We start from the raw sequence: 16989 nt of genomic DNA on the forward strand, positions 1-16989 counted from the left end.
AGGGTGGATTATCAACAGATAAAACAGCAGCCTATGGCACTTTAAAGATTAGCTAATGTATCATGGCATAAGCCCTTGCAGTCTAGAGTCTGCTTCAGTTTATGCCACAGGACATTTGCTCAGTTTTGAAGGTGCCATATGATAGTTTCTGCTGGAATGGACTAATCCAGCTCCTCTTCAGAAGTTCCTCTCAGCTGCGTGAATCATGAGGGTGGGGGAGAGACATCATATTCAGGGGCAGTGTACTGATGAGGATACATAACATACAAGGGCTGTTATGCCCTACTGTAGGTTTCTTCTCAGAGGCAAGTTAGAATTGCAGATGGATCCTTGGTGTAACTCAGCAGAGCTTGCCTTTTGTTCTCATGCAGGGATTCACAAGGGCATTCATGTCTTAATTTGTTAAACTGCTACAAAGTAGAAGAAACCTTAATTCGAAGCAATAAAGACTGCAATCACTTGAATAGAAGCTGAACTAAACTTTGTTGGAAAACTTCCTTGTAGACCGTGTCTAAAGTGTCTTATGGTAAAGATTAACAAATGTATATGAGTGAGTCTGCTTTTTAAGAGCAGTAGGCTTTTGTCTGCAAAGGCTCCCTTCACGGCATTTCACCTCATAACAAACCTGAGAATGCAAGGCAGGCCAGTTACCAGGTCCTCTGATAGACGCACAGGGATTTAAACCTGGTATTTTCCAACCCAAACCAAACACTGTCAATGCTATGCAGGTGCATTCAAAATTAAGTTCCTCTGAGTTCAGTGGGACAAACATCCAGGTAAGCATGCATGACATTTTGGCTTAATTATCTCATAATTATCTCATACATAAATACTCATTTAGTGAAAATAACAATTCAGCATCTTTGTATTGGCATATCATAGAATCTTAGTACCGATGGAGATCCCTGCATTAAGGGACAAAGGATATACAAGTAAGATTATTTATGGGAGGTAAAGAAAGCTGGTTAGAACACGGATAAGGAATTTATGGCCCTGGAAATAGTGTTGGACCACAACTCTCCTCACCTCTTACCATTTGCTATGCTGCCAGGACTGATGGGACCAGTTGTCCTACAACTGTTGGAAGGCCACATGCTCCCCACCCTTGAGCTCAGCCAATTCATTGACCACTATAGAACCTTAACCACTATTGACCACTATAGAACCAAGTATTATTTTTCTAACCTGCCACTCAGTTGGCAAATAACAAAGCTTGATCTTTTGACCCAATTCATCACTTGCTAAACAATGCCTTGCTTTGTTATTTGGCATTTCTCACTCTGTTGAACTGATTTGGATGGGATTTTCATGGTTTATCTGCTCTCAGAAGATGAACAGATTGCACCAAACCTTATGATAATTTTAATGCTTTGTTCACTTACCATGGTCCAATGTTCTGATGCATTTTAATCTGTCACACTGTAATGCTACCAGTTCAAGGCAGAATATTTTCAAATTGCTTCACCATCACCTGCTTTAGGAAAAACACGGAAACCAGACAATGCCAACATTTAAGCTATAGTGCTGTCTGCCACAGTATGTTTCCAGTGTTGGAGGGAAGAGATTTTTGCCTGTTGTCTGAAACTACAGTAGTTTTTTGTGTTTATGAAGAAAGATTTCAGGTTAAGGAAAATGCTTTCAGATTCAGTGGTTAACTCATTAGCCTATGAAGATGTGCATCACATAATGGCCAAAGAAGGGTTGAAACTTTTATTAGTGATTACATTTATATCCCAGCCTTTCCCCAAGTCTATGGGTGGCATCAATGATTCTCCTCTTCTCTGCCCTCCCCACTCATTTTATACTAACTATCCTGTGAAGTAGTGTAGGTTTAATGATAATGACTAACCCAGGTAACTAAGTAAATTTCATACACGATCCATGATTTGAACCTGCAGCTGTTCTGGTATTGTACCGTATCTTTTAAAGCAAGTGTTTCTAGGGGTAGACAACACAGTGCTCCCCAGATGTTTTGAACTACAGCTTCTAAAATTTCTGATCACTGGCCAAGGTATCTGGGACTGCTTGAATGTTATAGTCGAAAACAACTGGGAAACACTGGTTGCCTACCCCTCTTCATTTTGGACAACCTGTCTTCAGTTCAAATTCTGGAATATAGGAAATAGCAGAAATGTCATAGCCTCATTCAAATTTATGCACGCTACAGATTATCCTTAAACAATTTTAGGATACTGTGGAAGTGATGATTCTCATCTGTTCATGCCATTGTGGGTAGAAGGGGGAAGTCTGATGCTTTTCCTGCTGGTACAGTGAAGATAACCACTGGATTTGACAAGATTATGATACTATGAAATATGTTCTCTTGGAGAGCAATCCTATGGCCCCTAGTCATCATCTGTGGGACTCTTAGGATAATTGTTATTCTCAGTTCTGAGGTCAGAGCTGGGAATGGTGCAGGCAACCTTTCCAGGGAGGGGAAATTGACCTTTGAGAGGAGTGAAATGGTCATATCTGCTCCTTCCCTCTTCCTCCAAAGTATCTTAGCTAAAATGGAGAGCAAGAGATGTGACAAGGCAGAGATTGCCTCTACAGATTCTGTTCTTCACTGGATGCTCTCCAGCCCTGAATTTAGAGGTTTATGAGCATCAAGGGTACCATTGATTGGATACACTCTCAAAGCAAAGTGGGACCTTTTATGAAATGTTCTTTGAGAAGACTAGAACACAATCATAGTTTCAGTTGCAATTAAGTTGTTTATACTTTTAGGATTCTTCATCATGATAGAAAAAGGCTTTACTCCACATCATCCCTCTTAATTATGAAAAGAAAAAAAATACTGCTATACAAAGAATTAAATGGAGGAGCAAGTAAAAATGTCTTTCTTCCTCTTGAGTTCCTTGCAAGAGGAAGAAAAGCAAAGTTTAAATGTCATGTAATGTAATATAATCATTACCATCATCTAGTTACAAAAAAACTTATGCGAATCAGCTCACTAAAATGTTTTGCTTTCAATAAAAATGTGTAAATCTCAGGAAAAAATAACTTCAACATGTAACAAAACATACTAATTCAGGACCAGTAACAAATTTCGATTGGCCAAATGGCTTGTGCTATAGTATATAATGGAAATGCTGAGCATCAGACCCCTTTGTCAGTTCACAAATATCTTTTGCAACCCTTAACATATGAGAGCCATTGTACGGTATTGCTTAAGAGGGTGGGACTGGAACTCAGGTGACCTGAGCCATGGAGCTGAGTGACTTTGGGCCAGTCACAGATTCTTAGCCCAACCTACTCTGCAGGGTTGTTGTTGAGAGGTTAGTATTGAGAGAATCATGAAAACCACCTTGAATTCCTTGAAAAGAAAAAAGGTGGGATATAAATATAATAAGAATAAACTCTTAACAGAGTGTGGTTTGCCATACAATGGAAGGGAGGTTGCTGTTCCAGAAACAGATCTTACACACTTTTGGGACCACCAAGGCAGCTGGGCAAATCTTTCAGTCCTGGTCCTAGCTTCTTGGGATAACCAGTGAACAGAAAATATTGTACATCCTTCCTCTCCTCAACAAAAGATACATTAGAGGAACAGCAAGATTACAACTATAGCCAAAAGCTTATGTAAAAATTAAGAACCTTTGAAGTGCATTGTCAAAAATATTGACATAACCTTCAATCTTTTTAATGAGGCCATTTCTCCAAATCTTCTTGGATATCCAATAGCCCATATGATAATTAATTTGACCTTGATAGGCATCATATTAGATTAAGCTTTGCTGAGGGCCAGTTGTGACACTGGTACTACAAAATGGTTCTCACATGCAAGGGTGAGGAACTATCAATATGCAAATCCCAATGTGTTGATACTGTTTACATACTTACACTGAGGGTCTCTCACCACCTCAGGTTTCAGCAATAAATATATTAGCTCATCTAAACTTTGAGTACAAAAAGTTCAGCAAGAATGACCTTCCATCATTTTGTAGCTATCAAGAACTTTATATTGCCACTGTAAACTGAGACTCTTGGTTGGCTTTTGATACTTCTAGCACTTTGACTGAATGCAAAGACACCCCCGACACATACACACAGCCGATAAATCAGCCTTTCCAAGCCTTATGATTTTCTAGAAAATCAAAACATCTGGAGAGCAACAAAATGGGGAAAGCTGCAATAACCCATATAACTTTTCCTAAAATATAAAAATGTAAATCTTATCCTCAGGTTCACAGCAAGCTCCTTCATTTCTTATCCAAGAAAGCAGTGACAGCAGTACAGTGAATTACTGCAGAAAGGAAATAGTATTAAGTTTTCTCCAGTCTTTCAAATGTCCTGGTTGTTGGTGTGGCTGTACTCTAATGGGGCACAGGAGCCAGATTTAGACCAAGATCCTGTAAGCATTTCATGGCCAGTGAGAGGTGGCCATCCATTTCGGAATTTACTGAAGACTGAGTGCTATGCAAGCAGTGAGGAACAGCGGTCAGAGTGTCATGCAGTTAACTGGTAATCATGGGCTAGTCATTCTCTCAGCCTAAGCTACATCACTGGATTATTCTGAGGATTCCACTTCAGCTTCTTTGTTAGTTATATCCCTTTTTTAAAGCAAGTTAATTAGGGAGTCATTTCCAAAGCTTTATCCAATAATATTTGAGATGTCTATGGAACTTTTCAACAAATTCATATACTTGCACTTTAGATGGTTTTCTTCAAGCAGAAACAGCATTCAGAGTAAAACCAATGCCACATTCTTTCCTCTAAGTATTTACTATATGGCCTGCTAATTCTTCAAGAGCATTAGTTGGCTCAACTTAAGTATAATTAGCAATAATGTGAATGAAATGCTGTGGTTACCGTGGTATTAGTATACCTTAACTCGTTTTCCCAATATTTTCCATTTATATGAACACTGCTGGTGGAACAGATTTCCCAACTGCTCCAGGGGACAGAAAGAACCTCTGGAGTAGATTAGAGCAGCAGCAGAAGAGCAAGGGATAGGGCTGTTGAACAAACAGAAGCCTGCTAATGCAAAATCGGATTTACCTACAGCCTATAAATGAATAAAATTAACTTACACTTGAGTAACTATTGACCTTCATGTTTCTAAGGCATTCAAGCTACAATCTTATACATACATTCTGGGGAACAAGTTCTACTGAAGTAAATGGGACTTAGTTTTGAGTAGACATATAGTCATATATGTAATCTAAGATTGCAGTGTAAATAAATGTACAAGCCCTACCAAAACTTTTGTCGAATTTCCTAGGAATTGGAAAGCAATAATCCAAGCAAGATCCAATTATGTTTTAATTTGCTACAGTAAATATCAAGGACTTCAGATAAAATATGATTTAAGTATACATCTTTTGTACACAAATATTTTAAAATAAAAGCAACAGCTTATGTGCTTAACAGATGAAAATCTTACAAGAGCTCTGGCAATCATAATAAAACTATATAATTTTATGATGATTGTATTGTTTGAATGGGAACAATGGGCTGCTAAACATTCTTTTATTCAGAAAAATGCTATTTAAGCATAGATGCTGCTTTTCATAAACAGGCAATATACAGTATATCACAGGAGTACACCCCTCACATTTTGTAAATATTTTATTATATCTTTTCATATAATAAAAGATTATATGAAACCCTGAAGAAATGACACTTCGCTACAATGTAAAGTATTTATTTATTTATTTATTTATTTAAAACATTTCTATGCTGCCCCATTGCAATAAAGCCTCGGGGCAGCTCACAAAACATCAATAAATAACAATACAATAAAACACCAGTGCAATAAAACCTCAGTGCATTCTCGGCTAAATTTTTTTTAAAAAAACCAGTTAAATAAATAAACAATTAAAATAAGTTTTAAATAAAAAGGTCTTAGCCTGGTGCCGAAAAACAAATAACGACAGTTGCAGGCGGACCTCTCTGGGGAGCGCATTCCATAAATGGGGCGCCACCGCAGAGAAAGCCCTCCTCCGGGTACTCACCCTCCTGATGTCATTCACAGATGGTTCCCGGAGAAGGGCATCTGCTGCTGACCTCAAGTGGTGGGAGGGTATATATGGGAGCAAGCGTTCCTTTAGGTATCCAGGTCCCAAGCCTAGTAGTGAGCATACAGCTTGTATAACAGTGTAAATTTGCTGTCCCCTCAAAATAACTCAACACACAGCCATTAATGTCTAAACTGCTGGAAACAAAAATGAGTACACCCCTAAGTGAAACTGTTCAAATTGGGCATTATTAGCCATTTTCCCTCCCCGGTGTCATGTGACTCGTTAGTGTCACAAGGTCTCAGGTGTGAATGGGGAGCAGGTGTGTTAAATTTGGTGTTATCGCTCTCACTCTCTCATACTGGTCACTGGAAGTTCAACATGGCACCTCATGGCAAAGAACTCTGAGGATCTGAAAAAAAGAATTGTTGCTCTACATAAAGATGGCCTAGGCTATAAGAAGATTGCCAGGACTCTGAAACTGAGCTGCAGCACGGTGGCCAAGACCATACAGCAGTTTAACAGGACAGGTTCCACTCAGCACAGGCCTCGCCATGGTCGACCAAAGTTGAGTGCACGTGCTTAATGTCATATCCAGAGGCTGGCTTTGGGAAATAGACGTATGAGTGCTGCCAGCATTGCTGCAGAGGTTGAAGGGGTGGTGGGTCAGCCTGTCAGTGCTCAGACCATACGCCGCACACTGCATCAAATTGGTCTGCAGGGCTGTCATCTCAGAAGGAAGCCTCTTCTAAAGATGATGCACAAGAAAGCCCACAGTTTGCTGAAGACAAGCAGACTAAGGACATGGATTAGTGGAACCATGTCCTGAGGTCTGATGAGACCAAGATAAACTTATTTGGTTCAGATGGTGTCAAGTGTGTGTGGCAACAACCAGGTGAGGAGTACAAAGACAAGTGTGTCTTGCCTACAGTCAAGCATGGTGGTGGGAGTATCATGGACTGGGGCTGCATGAGTGCTGCCGGCACTGGGGAACTACAGTTCATTGAGGGAACCATGAATGCCATCATGTACTGTGACTTACTAAAGCAGAGCATGATCCCCTCCCTTTGGAGACTGGGCCACAGGGTAGTATTCCAACATGATAATGACCCCAAACACACCTCCAAGATGACCACTGCCTTGCTAAAGAAGCTGAGGGTAAAGGTGATGGACTGGTCAAGCATGTCTCCAGACCTAAACCCTATCAAGCATCTGTGGAAGGTGGAGCGCAAGGTCTCTGACATCCACCAGCTCTGTGATGTCATCATGGAGGAGTGGAAGAGGACTCCAGTGGCAACCTGTGAAGCTCTGGTGAACTTCATGCCCAAGAGGGTTAAGGCAGCGCTGGAAAATAATGGTGGCCACACAAAATATTGACACTTCGGGCCCAATTTGGACAGGGGTGTACTCACTTTTGTTGCCAGCGGTTTAGACATTAATGGCTGTGTGTTGAATTATTTTGAGGGGACAGCAAATTTACACTGTTATACAAGCTGTATACTCACTCCTTTACATTGTAGCAAAGTGTCATTTCTTCAGGGTTGTCACATGAAAAGATACAATAAAATATTTACAAAATGTGAGGGGTGTACTCACTTCTGTGATATACTCTAAGTACCTTTTTTGACTCATATCCTTCTTAGGTCACTGAAGAACCACCTCTCTAAACATACTTTATTTTTAAAGCTTTCATACCACATTCTCTGCCATAACATAATTGTACCCAAGTGGTATATGTACAAATTTCCGAAGAAAAAAAGTTCAAACAGCCAACTTTAAAGGCTGCATTATCATTGAAAAACCAACTAAAATATACCAATTAAAACATGAGAAAATAGCCTATAAACCACATACAGTTAACAACCTCGTGTGTGTAAAGCACGTATTAGAGCATTCTGGTGCAGTGCAGGCTACATACATCATGGCAAATGTACACTGGACAACCATGAGATGCAATTGGGCGCATGCATTTATCTAAGCATGCAGAGTTCCTTCAGTAAAGATCCCCCACTTGGTATGGGCCTCACTACTACCTCATGAGTTCTTTCAAACTGAAGATAATATCATCAAATTCTGTGAATGAGGCACAGCAACTGCATAATAATAGTCCAGAAACACCCTTGTTGGTGAAGAAATCTAGTAGTATGCATGCAGAACAAGGTTTCAAATACTATTAATTATACACAAAAGCACTTGATTGGCATAAAAAGTAAGAAACTATAGTTTATTTAATACGAACATCACATGAAAATACTGCATATACAAATGAGCAAAAAATACAAATCTCTATTTGTATCTAAACAAGCTATTGCTATATCTCCATCTACATATTATCTTGAATCCAAAATGATGTGTGTTGCTTTGTGCGTTGGTAATCCTGTGCAGGTTCCCCATGTTGCATCATGAAAAATTTCAAGGGCCTCCAAGCCTCAGAAATGTTTTCTTGGGATGGGGGAGAAGGATCTACAGGGAGAAAAGAACAGGAACGGCCCAGTATGTATAGTTTCTTTCTGGTACAACACTGTGCATTTAAGAACTATAGGGATGGATCCAGGTAAACATAATTACTTAAACTGAATACCTATTTCCACTGATTAGTTGATCACTATAGGTATGATACATTAACTCTCTTTATAGTTACAATTATTTAAATTATCATTCTAGTACTGATTGTAATTTTATACATACTACATAGTGAATAGTTACTTTGAAGAACAACTTTGCTATTTTAATTGTGCTGTTAGTAAACTATATAGATCTGGTTCAGTCCTGACACTTTCTATTGAATGAGCAATGTGCAGAACATTTGCAGACACCCTGACCTTTCTAATGTACACCTCTCCTCCATTTGTGGCAGTGGTAGTAACAACACATTTGTTTGCCACCTCAGCATGGTAGCAAAAAGGAGCAAATTATATTTTTAAGTGCCTTCTTTTCAAGTGAAATCACCACTGGAATATAAGAATAACGATCAAAGATGAGCAGCCTTCTCCAACCTGGAGCCTTCAAGATGTTTTAGGTTTCATCTCCAGGCATCATGGTCAATAGGCAGGAACACTGGGACTGATCATCCGAAACATCTTAAGGACCACATCTGGAACTAGGAGAATTAATAATGTGCTTTCATGGTCATCAAGTTGTGTGCTTTTAATATATTCTTGAAATATTTTTGCATGCACACCTATTCAAGATCATACTATAGAAAACCTTTTAGCAAAGATGTGCAGCTCTTAGAGGTTGCCTTTTAATACTAGAATAAATTTTAACTCAATACAAAATATATTTACTATATATTAGAAAGTGGAAAGTAAAACTATATTAAATTTAAGCTTTAAATTACTTTAACTGTTTCAACTAACTCCCTGCAGCCATTTGTAGCTTCCAGAAAGAACCCTCTCGAATAGATTATTGGAGAGTGCAAGCAGCTGCAGAAGAAGAGAGAATTTGAAAAGGTTGCTTCCTTTCCTTCTGCCAGTGAAATTCCTCCTCCAGATAGAGCATATTCTGGGTGGGGATGATGACAGCTGTGGTCCAAAATATCCAAGGTTGGTGAAGGCTGCAGTAAGCAGTTAGTACTGTGCGTCTTATTGTTCTACAGGATCATATCTCATAAAATACAAAGTACTTAAACATGCTTTGTGACCTCTGACCACCAATAGCACCTAAAATGTAAGAAAATCCACTAAATGTAATGCCCTAGAAGTTAAAAAAAATCTATTCTGATGCTTCCATTTAATCCTTTTGTCACTTGGGACAGAATACAAGCCCACATTTTTGTTGTATGCAGCATAACAAAACAGGATCTTTTAGTTGTTTTATGGCGTGTCTAAAAGGCAGTCTAGCAAGTTAATAAGTATGAATTCAGTGCACAAATTGAGCAGTTTAACAGAATTTTCCAGAGTTAATAATCACAATATGACTGCCAAGTACAGTCAGTTTGAAACCGCTTCATTGCAGCAGCCATTCCAAGCAGCGAGACATTTTGTGTATACTGGCTCTCCTCGCAATGTGTCGTTACAATTTGGTTTCTCTTATCATTGTCTCTAGCTGGTTTCTAAAATATTTGGCATCAATATTTGTGTAGAAGTATATAGCAGCAGTAATTATTCTGGCACATACACAAGAACAGATCAGTTGCAGAGGCAGTTTCAAGTATAATCTACATAACTGAGAAACAGGCATCAGTGCAGACTAAAGGAGACACCATACTATGGTGAGAGCTGCCACAATTCCATTCAGAATGGCCATACTATAGCCCATGTGAAAAGAGTGCCCTGTCATTCGCCTGGAAAAAAAAAAGCAGAAAGTCAATTGACAGGTAACAGGAACAGCAAGAGTCAAACCATGAATAATGTTACTTAATACATTCTAAAATTAACATCAGTTTGTACAGTAAAAATGGCAAGTATAATTCCAGTAACAGGATTCATTGGATTTTTGCACGGATGCATTCAAAGTTAACCTCTGATAACTGCAACGTAACACATGGAAATACCCTACCAGGAAGCCCGGTGATTCAGTGTTTTTTGTGGACAGCTACCATTGCATTCCTTCCCACATAGTTTAAATTTGTGCTGGATCTATTCTCCATAGTATTTATCATAACAGAACAGGTAGCAACTTTTAGATTTAGGATAAATGAATCGTGTGCTTCAGGCATTCCACAAAAGCAGCTATAAAAATCCACAGTTGCTAAATCAAGCAGACATATGAGATACAGAAAAAAATAGTTCAGAAAATATACTGAGAGAATACACCACTCTTAACAGAGAGAACAGCACTGAAAGCTGTGTTATTTAAAAGCAATACAGTTAAGCAAGAACCCTTCTTTGTATCTTATCTTAACCACACATATTAGGCGTCAGGAAAATGAATATCCTTCCAAAGAGTCAGACTTAATAGGAAAGTCTTATATTGTAAGTTCTGAATAGCTAATTATAAAGAACTAATAACATGTCAAGTATTTAATCCAACGGAACAAACACAAGCCTCCTAATAAACTCAGTGTACACTTTCCTATGGAGAAACAGTCATATGCATTGCCATCCTTACCCACATCCCACCACACCACCTACTGGCTAGAAGGTTACAGCGTTTCTCCAAGTAACAGTTATGAAGGTTAAAAACAATGGTGGATAGAGGAAAGGCAGCAAATACATGTAGGGAGTGAAAATATCAAAGCTAAATATAAAGATAAATTATTTAGCCCTGCTCAGAGTCCATACACATACAATACAGATAAACAATGGAACCAAAAAAGTGCAAATAATTGCCAAGAAAATTATTTCAAGGCAACATAGATTTTTAAGGCCTGCATAAGAAACAACTTGCTAACATTTACAATGTCTATACAGTTTTTTTTGTTGCAGACCAGCTTTATTATAAGGCACATCAGAGCAACAACTCTGGCCACTGCAGGCCATACTCCTGTCTCATCTTTTTTATTTATTTTATTTATTAAAACATTTTTATGCCGCCCCATTCGCCGAAGCCTCGGGGCGGCTTCAGTACTATCATGCAGTCAAGCATCGATGCATGAACCAAACAAGAAATGAGTCATGGACAATGTAAGACAAAGTCCAGCATGAGGGCCCAGGCCAGTAATAGCCAATGTACCTAGGCTTGAATGAAGAACTAGAGGTATGCGCCCACGAACTTTGGGCTACCACAGATAATGTGCCCATACATTCATACATGTGCTTTCCATAGGATGACGCACTGATCAGTTACTGTGAAGGTTCCTTCTAGTGTGATAGAACTATACACAAAAGGGTGTGACCCCAGTGATGGCCTTCAATCTCTTAGCAGGTTTCAATACTATTACCATAGAATCCTTCTGGGACAACCTTCTGAGCCAAGATGGGGGTACTGCATTGCAGTACTTGGAAGGCCATCTCCAGAAGACGGTGCCTGTGGAATACTGTTCAGCTCCAAGGATTCCCTAGGAGTCTGTTCTGACCCCCATGCTGTTTAATAGTTATACGAAACCACTGAGTGAGGGCATCTGGAGTTCTGGAGTGTGTTGCTATCAGTATCCTGATGACACACAGCCCTATTTCTCTTTCTCATTAGCAGCAGGTCAGGCTGTGGATATGCTAAACCAGGGCTTGTCAATAAATAATGGACTGAATGAAAGGTTATACACTGAAGCTCAATCCAGACAAGACTGAGATGCTGTTGCTGAGTGGTTCCTTTGACCAGATGGAGGGTGTTCAACCCATCAGAGGAACTGCAAGTTTCCTGAAAGAACAGGTTCATAGCTTGGGGGTTCTTCTTGATTTGACTTTGTCACTTGAGACACAGATAGCATCAGTAGTTCCAAGTGCCTTCTATCAGCTTCAGCTGGTGGACCAGCTACACCCCTATCTGTGCAGGATTTGCTTGTGCAGGATAGTCTGTTGTGCCATCTGAACCCTGTCATGGTATTTCAGCATGGCATGTGTGTGTTTAGAAACCACAGTAGGAAACAATGCTCTGTCCTATGGTTTCTATGTTTCACCATGGTTTTTCCGGTCATTGAACTGTGGCATTGTGATTTCCACAATCCTAGCATGCAGCTACCACAGTCTGCTGGAAAGAACAGCACCCTGCAGGAGCTTCTCTGGCCATTCAGTGAGGGATTGAATTTCAGGTGCAGTGGCTGATGGAATATGTCCCAAGAGCTGAAGAACTGAGTAAATTGCGTGGAAATCACATTTGCTCATCTCTCAGGTACATCCAAGCAAAACACTGCACACTATGGAAACCATGCAGGCTTGTTATGACGTAGGAATGCAGTCACTGTCCATTTAATCACCTATTGAGAGTACTGTGGGATGTGTAACAAACACCACTGGTGGCATTTTCTCAGGGTAGTTTAGCATAACATGAAAATTTTCCCAGCAACTGTTAAGGATCAATAACAGCTACGGTTGATATAGGATTTTTGTAAATTAACTTGAAAAGCTAATTTACAAAAATAGGACTCATTTGAACGCCATAGAAACAGAGATATTACAATATCATCATTCGTTTTCAACCATTTCCAGTAACTGGCGCTTTTAAAATGTGCTCTGCTTCAAGCATGACATTGCAACTTTTAATAAATTGTTTCTTATGCTAGTCTGATCGTTTTCTGAAAATAAGCTCAACTTTATTTTTATTGGAAACATAATTACTTAACAAACAACAAGGCATGAAAAAACCCAAACATTGGCTACCTCCAGTTCCCACAGTAATCTACTGTTACTCTAGGGTGATAAGGTGTTTTATTTAAATAAGGTTTTCACTACCTTCATTGTTTTTTCCTAGCTGTCCAGCATGAAATTTGAACTGATAAAATCATGGATATTATTTAACCTCACTCCAAAGCTAAGTAAGTTCATTAAAAAGATAGAGAGTAAGAACACACAAAGAATTGTGAAATATGTATAGTATATTGTGAAAACAATATATATTAGATATTTGAGAAAGTATAGTTCTGTGAATTCTAACTGGTCAAATACAAAATATAAATGGATTTTGATACTTTTTGATGCTGCATTCAGAAATACTAAAGGTATTAAGGTACTAAAGAAAACTAGTACTAGCACACACCCTGCTGGTCAGCTTTTAAACCTTTTTAATTTGATATTTTAAAAATATTTTCTTTCTAATTTTTAAATGTGAGGTAACCAAACTGCTTTTAACATCAAAATCATATTATATTAGATAGCATGGAAAATATGTCCAACAACAATTTCTAAAAGTATTGAATCCTTGATTACATATAAAATGGGTTTGCACTATTTTAAACCAGACAGTTTTGACTCCACTCTGGTAGCTGATCTGCAGCAATGGGCATATATTCATCACCGTCTAATTCAGTAGCAAAGTATTTTTTAAACATATTCATTATAGCAGACTATGTGACGCTTAATAAGCATTTCGCATTCATTTCATACCCAGTCACACTTCAGTCTTATTAAAATGGTACTCACTTGAACCGTGCAGGTGATAGTGGAGTAGGAGGAAACATTCCTGGTTCAAAGGAATCAAAATAGGTCACTGTCCAAGAAAAACTGCAACATGACAACCCAGCCATCAAGGCTAGAACAAGAAGACTCCAAAATCCTTATGAAACAAAAACACAACTGTAAACCATGAAAGCTCAAAGGACAACTTTTAACAGAAAGAACACATGAAGGCTGCTCCAACCTGATTGCCAGGAAAAGTTCTCTCCCAGTCCACAATAATGGAGACAATACTTTTCAGATATTTATAATCAGAAACTACACATATTTATAATCAAATAGATATTACAATTAGATTCTATGTATATTTGCTCAAAAATCCCAGATGAAGGGGATTTGCTCCCATTTCAGTATGCATAATTTATATCTTCATTAGTTAAGACAACAGCAATCTTTTTATGCAAAGCAGTCACCATCTTTTTAAAACAGTGAAAGTACATGAACACAAATCACATAAATGATATCATAGAGAGTAATCATATCGTAATAGTGTTCTAAATTATTACATAATACTTTTATTCCTACATGACATATGACTATGACAGAATACACTTTACTGTAATTTTTATAAGGGATGGAATCCATACTAATGTTAATGAAACAATCAAAGTTCCTACCATTATACAAAACACTACAGGTATTTGAAAAGATACTTTGCATTTTTTTTTTAAAAACCCCTCTTTATAGAGTATGCAAATTATGATACAGTACATACTGATTAAAGAATGAGTGACAGGATGATTAATCATAGTCAATAGCAATTCCCCCTAAATAAACTTAAACTACTTCAGTTTCAAAATTAAGTTACAAACAACCTTTCCTTACCTAAAATGCTCATTTCTGTACTATCTTCAGTTTTCACTTTAACATATCGCAAATCTGTAGGAAACCAAGTTGTTACATAGTGCTTTGTCTCATTACTTTCTGGACTTTACTTTAGAATGCAGTTCTATGGCCCCTAGACATTATTGGGGTGGGGGCAGCGAGAGCACACAGCATACTTTTGATTCTCAGACCTGAGTTTGAAACAGCTCTGATACTCCTGCCTCACAGCAATCATGGAAACAACCTTGTCAGCTGCCACTCCAAGGTTGGGAACACAACCCTAGAGAGGGAGTAAAGAGGAACATTCCAGAGGACAGAGACAGAAAAGGCCTGCAGCAGAGTGGATTTGATTTAAATCATGATTTAAATTACTAGTCAGTAAGACTAGATTGAAATCATGTTTTTCTACATAATTTGCACACATGCCTGCTTTATCTGTAGGTAGACAAACTTCATTAAAATATTTCCAAACTGGCCCTCTTTTACAGCCTGTTACAATTATAGGTTTTCTCCTCAGGAAAATAATATGATAAACCTCCAAAGGATCTTTTCTTGTGGAGTATTCTGCTCAAAACGGTTTACTTTCATTTTTACTGCTTGCCCCTCCCTCCTCACACTTAGTTTCTGCATTCCCAACAATCTTATTTTAATTCAATTTTTGAAACTTAGCACTTAATTAGTATGGGGTTGATTCTGTGTACATAGATTTGCAAAGGGACAGTGGGCTTAAGGTCTTTTTTCTCAACTCTCTATGTTTATTTTATAACATTTTTGCTGTGAAGGAGAGGCACATGATCTTTGCAGTTAATTTTGACAACTGCAAAACAAAGCAACTGTGCTAATATTTACTAGATAGAAAAACTGACCAGTAATCTTACAAAAACCTCTAGAAAAACATGGCATTGTGAATGGATTAATAAAACTCGACCAAAAATCTAAATGTTGCACGAATAGGCAGCCTCATGCTTCATAATGAAAAACTAATCCCTATTTCATAATGAATAATCTTTGGACTATAATGTATCTTAAACAGAAAGCTATCTATAAATAGATTTTTCTCAAAATGCAATTTATTTTAAAACATGTCTTTTATTTTTTTTAAAGTTTTGACTTTTTTCCATCCTGGTCTGCAGGGGTTAAGATATAAGCTGTCCACTGTCCCCTGCAGACTCCTTCCTTCTTAAAAATCCAGTAAGTAAAAATCCAGAGCCCTAAGTATGAAGGGATTGACATTGATAGCAATTAGCCCCCTCTAGGCAATTGCCCACCAATTTTGCATGTTCCCAGGGTGGCAGTAATTCTAGAACAGTGCCAAAATAGAGGAGACATGGGAGAGACTCATTTTCAGCTAAAAATGCCTGTGCCTTTTGAAGCATTTGCAGCTCAGTTTCACAGGTGTCAGATTCTTCAAAACGGGGAGGAATAGTCAGGGTGGGTGTTTCCCAGACGGGACACGTTAGGGGCCCTGGTCTTACCACGTCCTTCCCTACACCTTATGAACAAGACAAATCCTCTAGGCGTACAAAATACTAACCAACAATGTCCCAATCCCTTCACTCGGAGCAGCGGAAAACGCAACACTCTCCATCGTACCTTACAGCGTCCCTAAGAAAGCTAATACGTCAAGCGTACTAAGATATCCTATTTGGCATCCCGAAATGCTCTCTCTCGCTTGGTGCTGTCGAACGAAAACGTCATCTGCCCACCAAGAGGGACGAATCTGTCCTTCCCCGACAACAGTCCCCCCCCCCCCCGGTCACCTCTCAATACGGAGCAAGCGATGGCCAGCAGGAACGCGAGTAGGGACACGGCCGAGAGGCAACAGAGCACGGAGCAGGCCCTGCTGGGCCACCGGCGCCCCGCTCCGCCGGGTCCGTGCGGCAACGGTGCAAGGCCAGCGCGGGAGGCATCCCAACTTCTACCAACGCCGCCTAGCACGTCCCCTTCACCATCAGCTTCCTCGAGCTCAGGCGGCCACGGAGTACCAGGGCCTTCACGGCCGCTCTGGCCATGACGAGCGATGGCGGCCCTATAATGCACAGCCATACCAACGGAACGCTCAACGAGCGAGCCCAGACCGAACGCCCGCCAAAGGAAGCGGCTTTCAAACTTCCTCCCGTCAAACGGAAGTCTACTCAGCCAAAGGGGCGGACGTGTAGGATACTCTAGCCGGAAAAGGGGGGGGGAAAGAATGGCTCGAAACTCCGCCTGTT

The 16989-nt window shown here is 39.3% G+C and overlaps 1 protein-coding gene across 2 annotated transcripts; it reads right to left on the reverse strand.

The window, feature by feature from the left end:
• Positions 1 to 8157: 8157 nt before the first annotated feature.
• On the reverse strand, positions 8158 to 16910 carry ARL6IP6 (ADP ribosylation factor like GTPase 6 interacting protein 6). 2 transcript variants are annotated; one of them, XR_006413534.1, is made up of 5 exons: positions 16537 to 16910; positions 14777 to 14830; positions 13919 to 14051; positions 10080 to 10245; positions 8158 to 8423 (listed from the first exon to the last, which is right to left on the reverse strand). XR_006413534.1 is itself a non-coding variant. In XM_044418192.1 (4 exons), exons 1-4 carry the CDS (start codon positions 16820 to 16822, stop codon positions 10152 to 10154), a joined length of 567 nt encoding a protein of 188 aa, XP_044274127.1. In that variant the 5' UTR covers positions 16823 to 16910; the 3' UTR covers positions 8158 to 10151. The 2 variants fall into 2 exon arrangements, 1 of the variants encoding a protein (XP_044274127.1); XM_044418192.1 differs by having other exon boundaries at positions 8158 to 10245.
• Positions 16911 to 16989: the final 79 nt, after the last annotated feature.

Source organism: Varanus komodoensis, unplaced genomic scaffold (genome assembly GCF_004798865.1).
Source record: "Varanus komodoensis strain SLA01 unplaced genomic scaffold, ASM479886v1 scaffold9, whole genome shotgun sequence".
Classification (NCBI taxonomy): Eukaryota; Metazoa; Chordata; class Lepidosauria; order Squamata; family Varanidae; genus Varanus; species Varanus komodoensis.

What these genes read in the sequence shown, in the direction of transcription:
- ARL6IP6 (XM_044418192.1), bottom strand. Translation starts at nt 16,822, where the DNA reads ATGGCTGTGCATTATAGGGCCGCCATCGCTCGTCATGGCCAGAGCGGC. An exon ending in TACAGAAATGAGCATTTTAG is followed by an intron (nt 14,052 to 14,776) that starts GTAAGGAAAGGT and finishes TTGTTTCATAAG; the next exon opens with GATTTTGGAGTCTTCTTGTT. An exon ending in CTATCACCTGCACGGTTCAA is followed by an intron (nt 10,246 to 13,918) that starts GTGAGTACCATT and finishes TTTTTTTTCCAG; the next exon opens with GCGAATGACAGGGCACTCTT.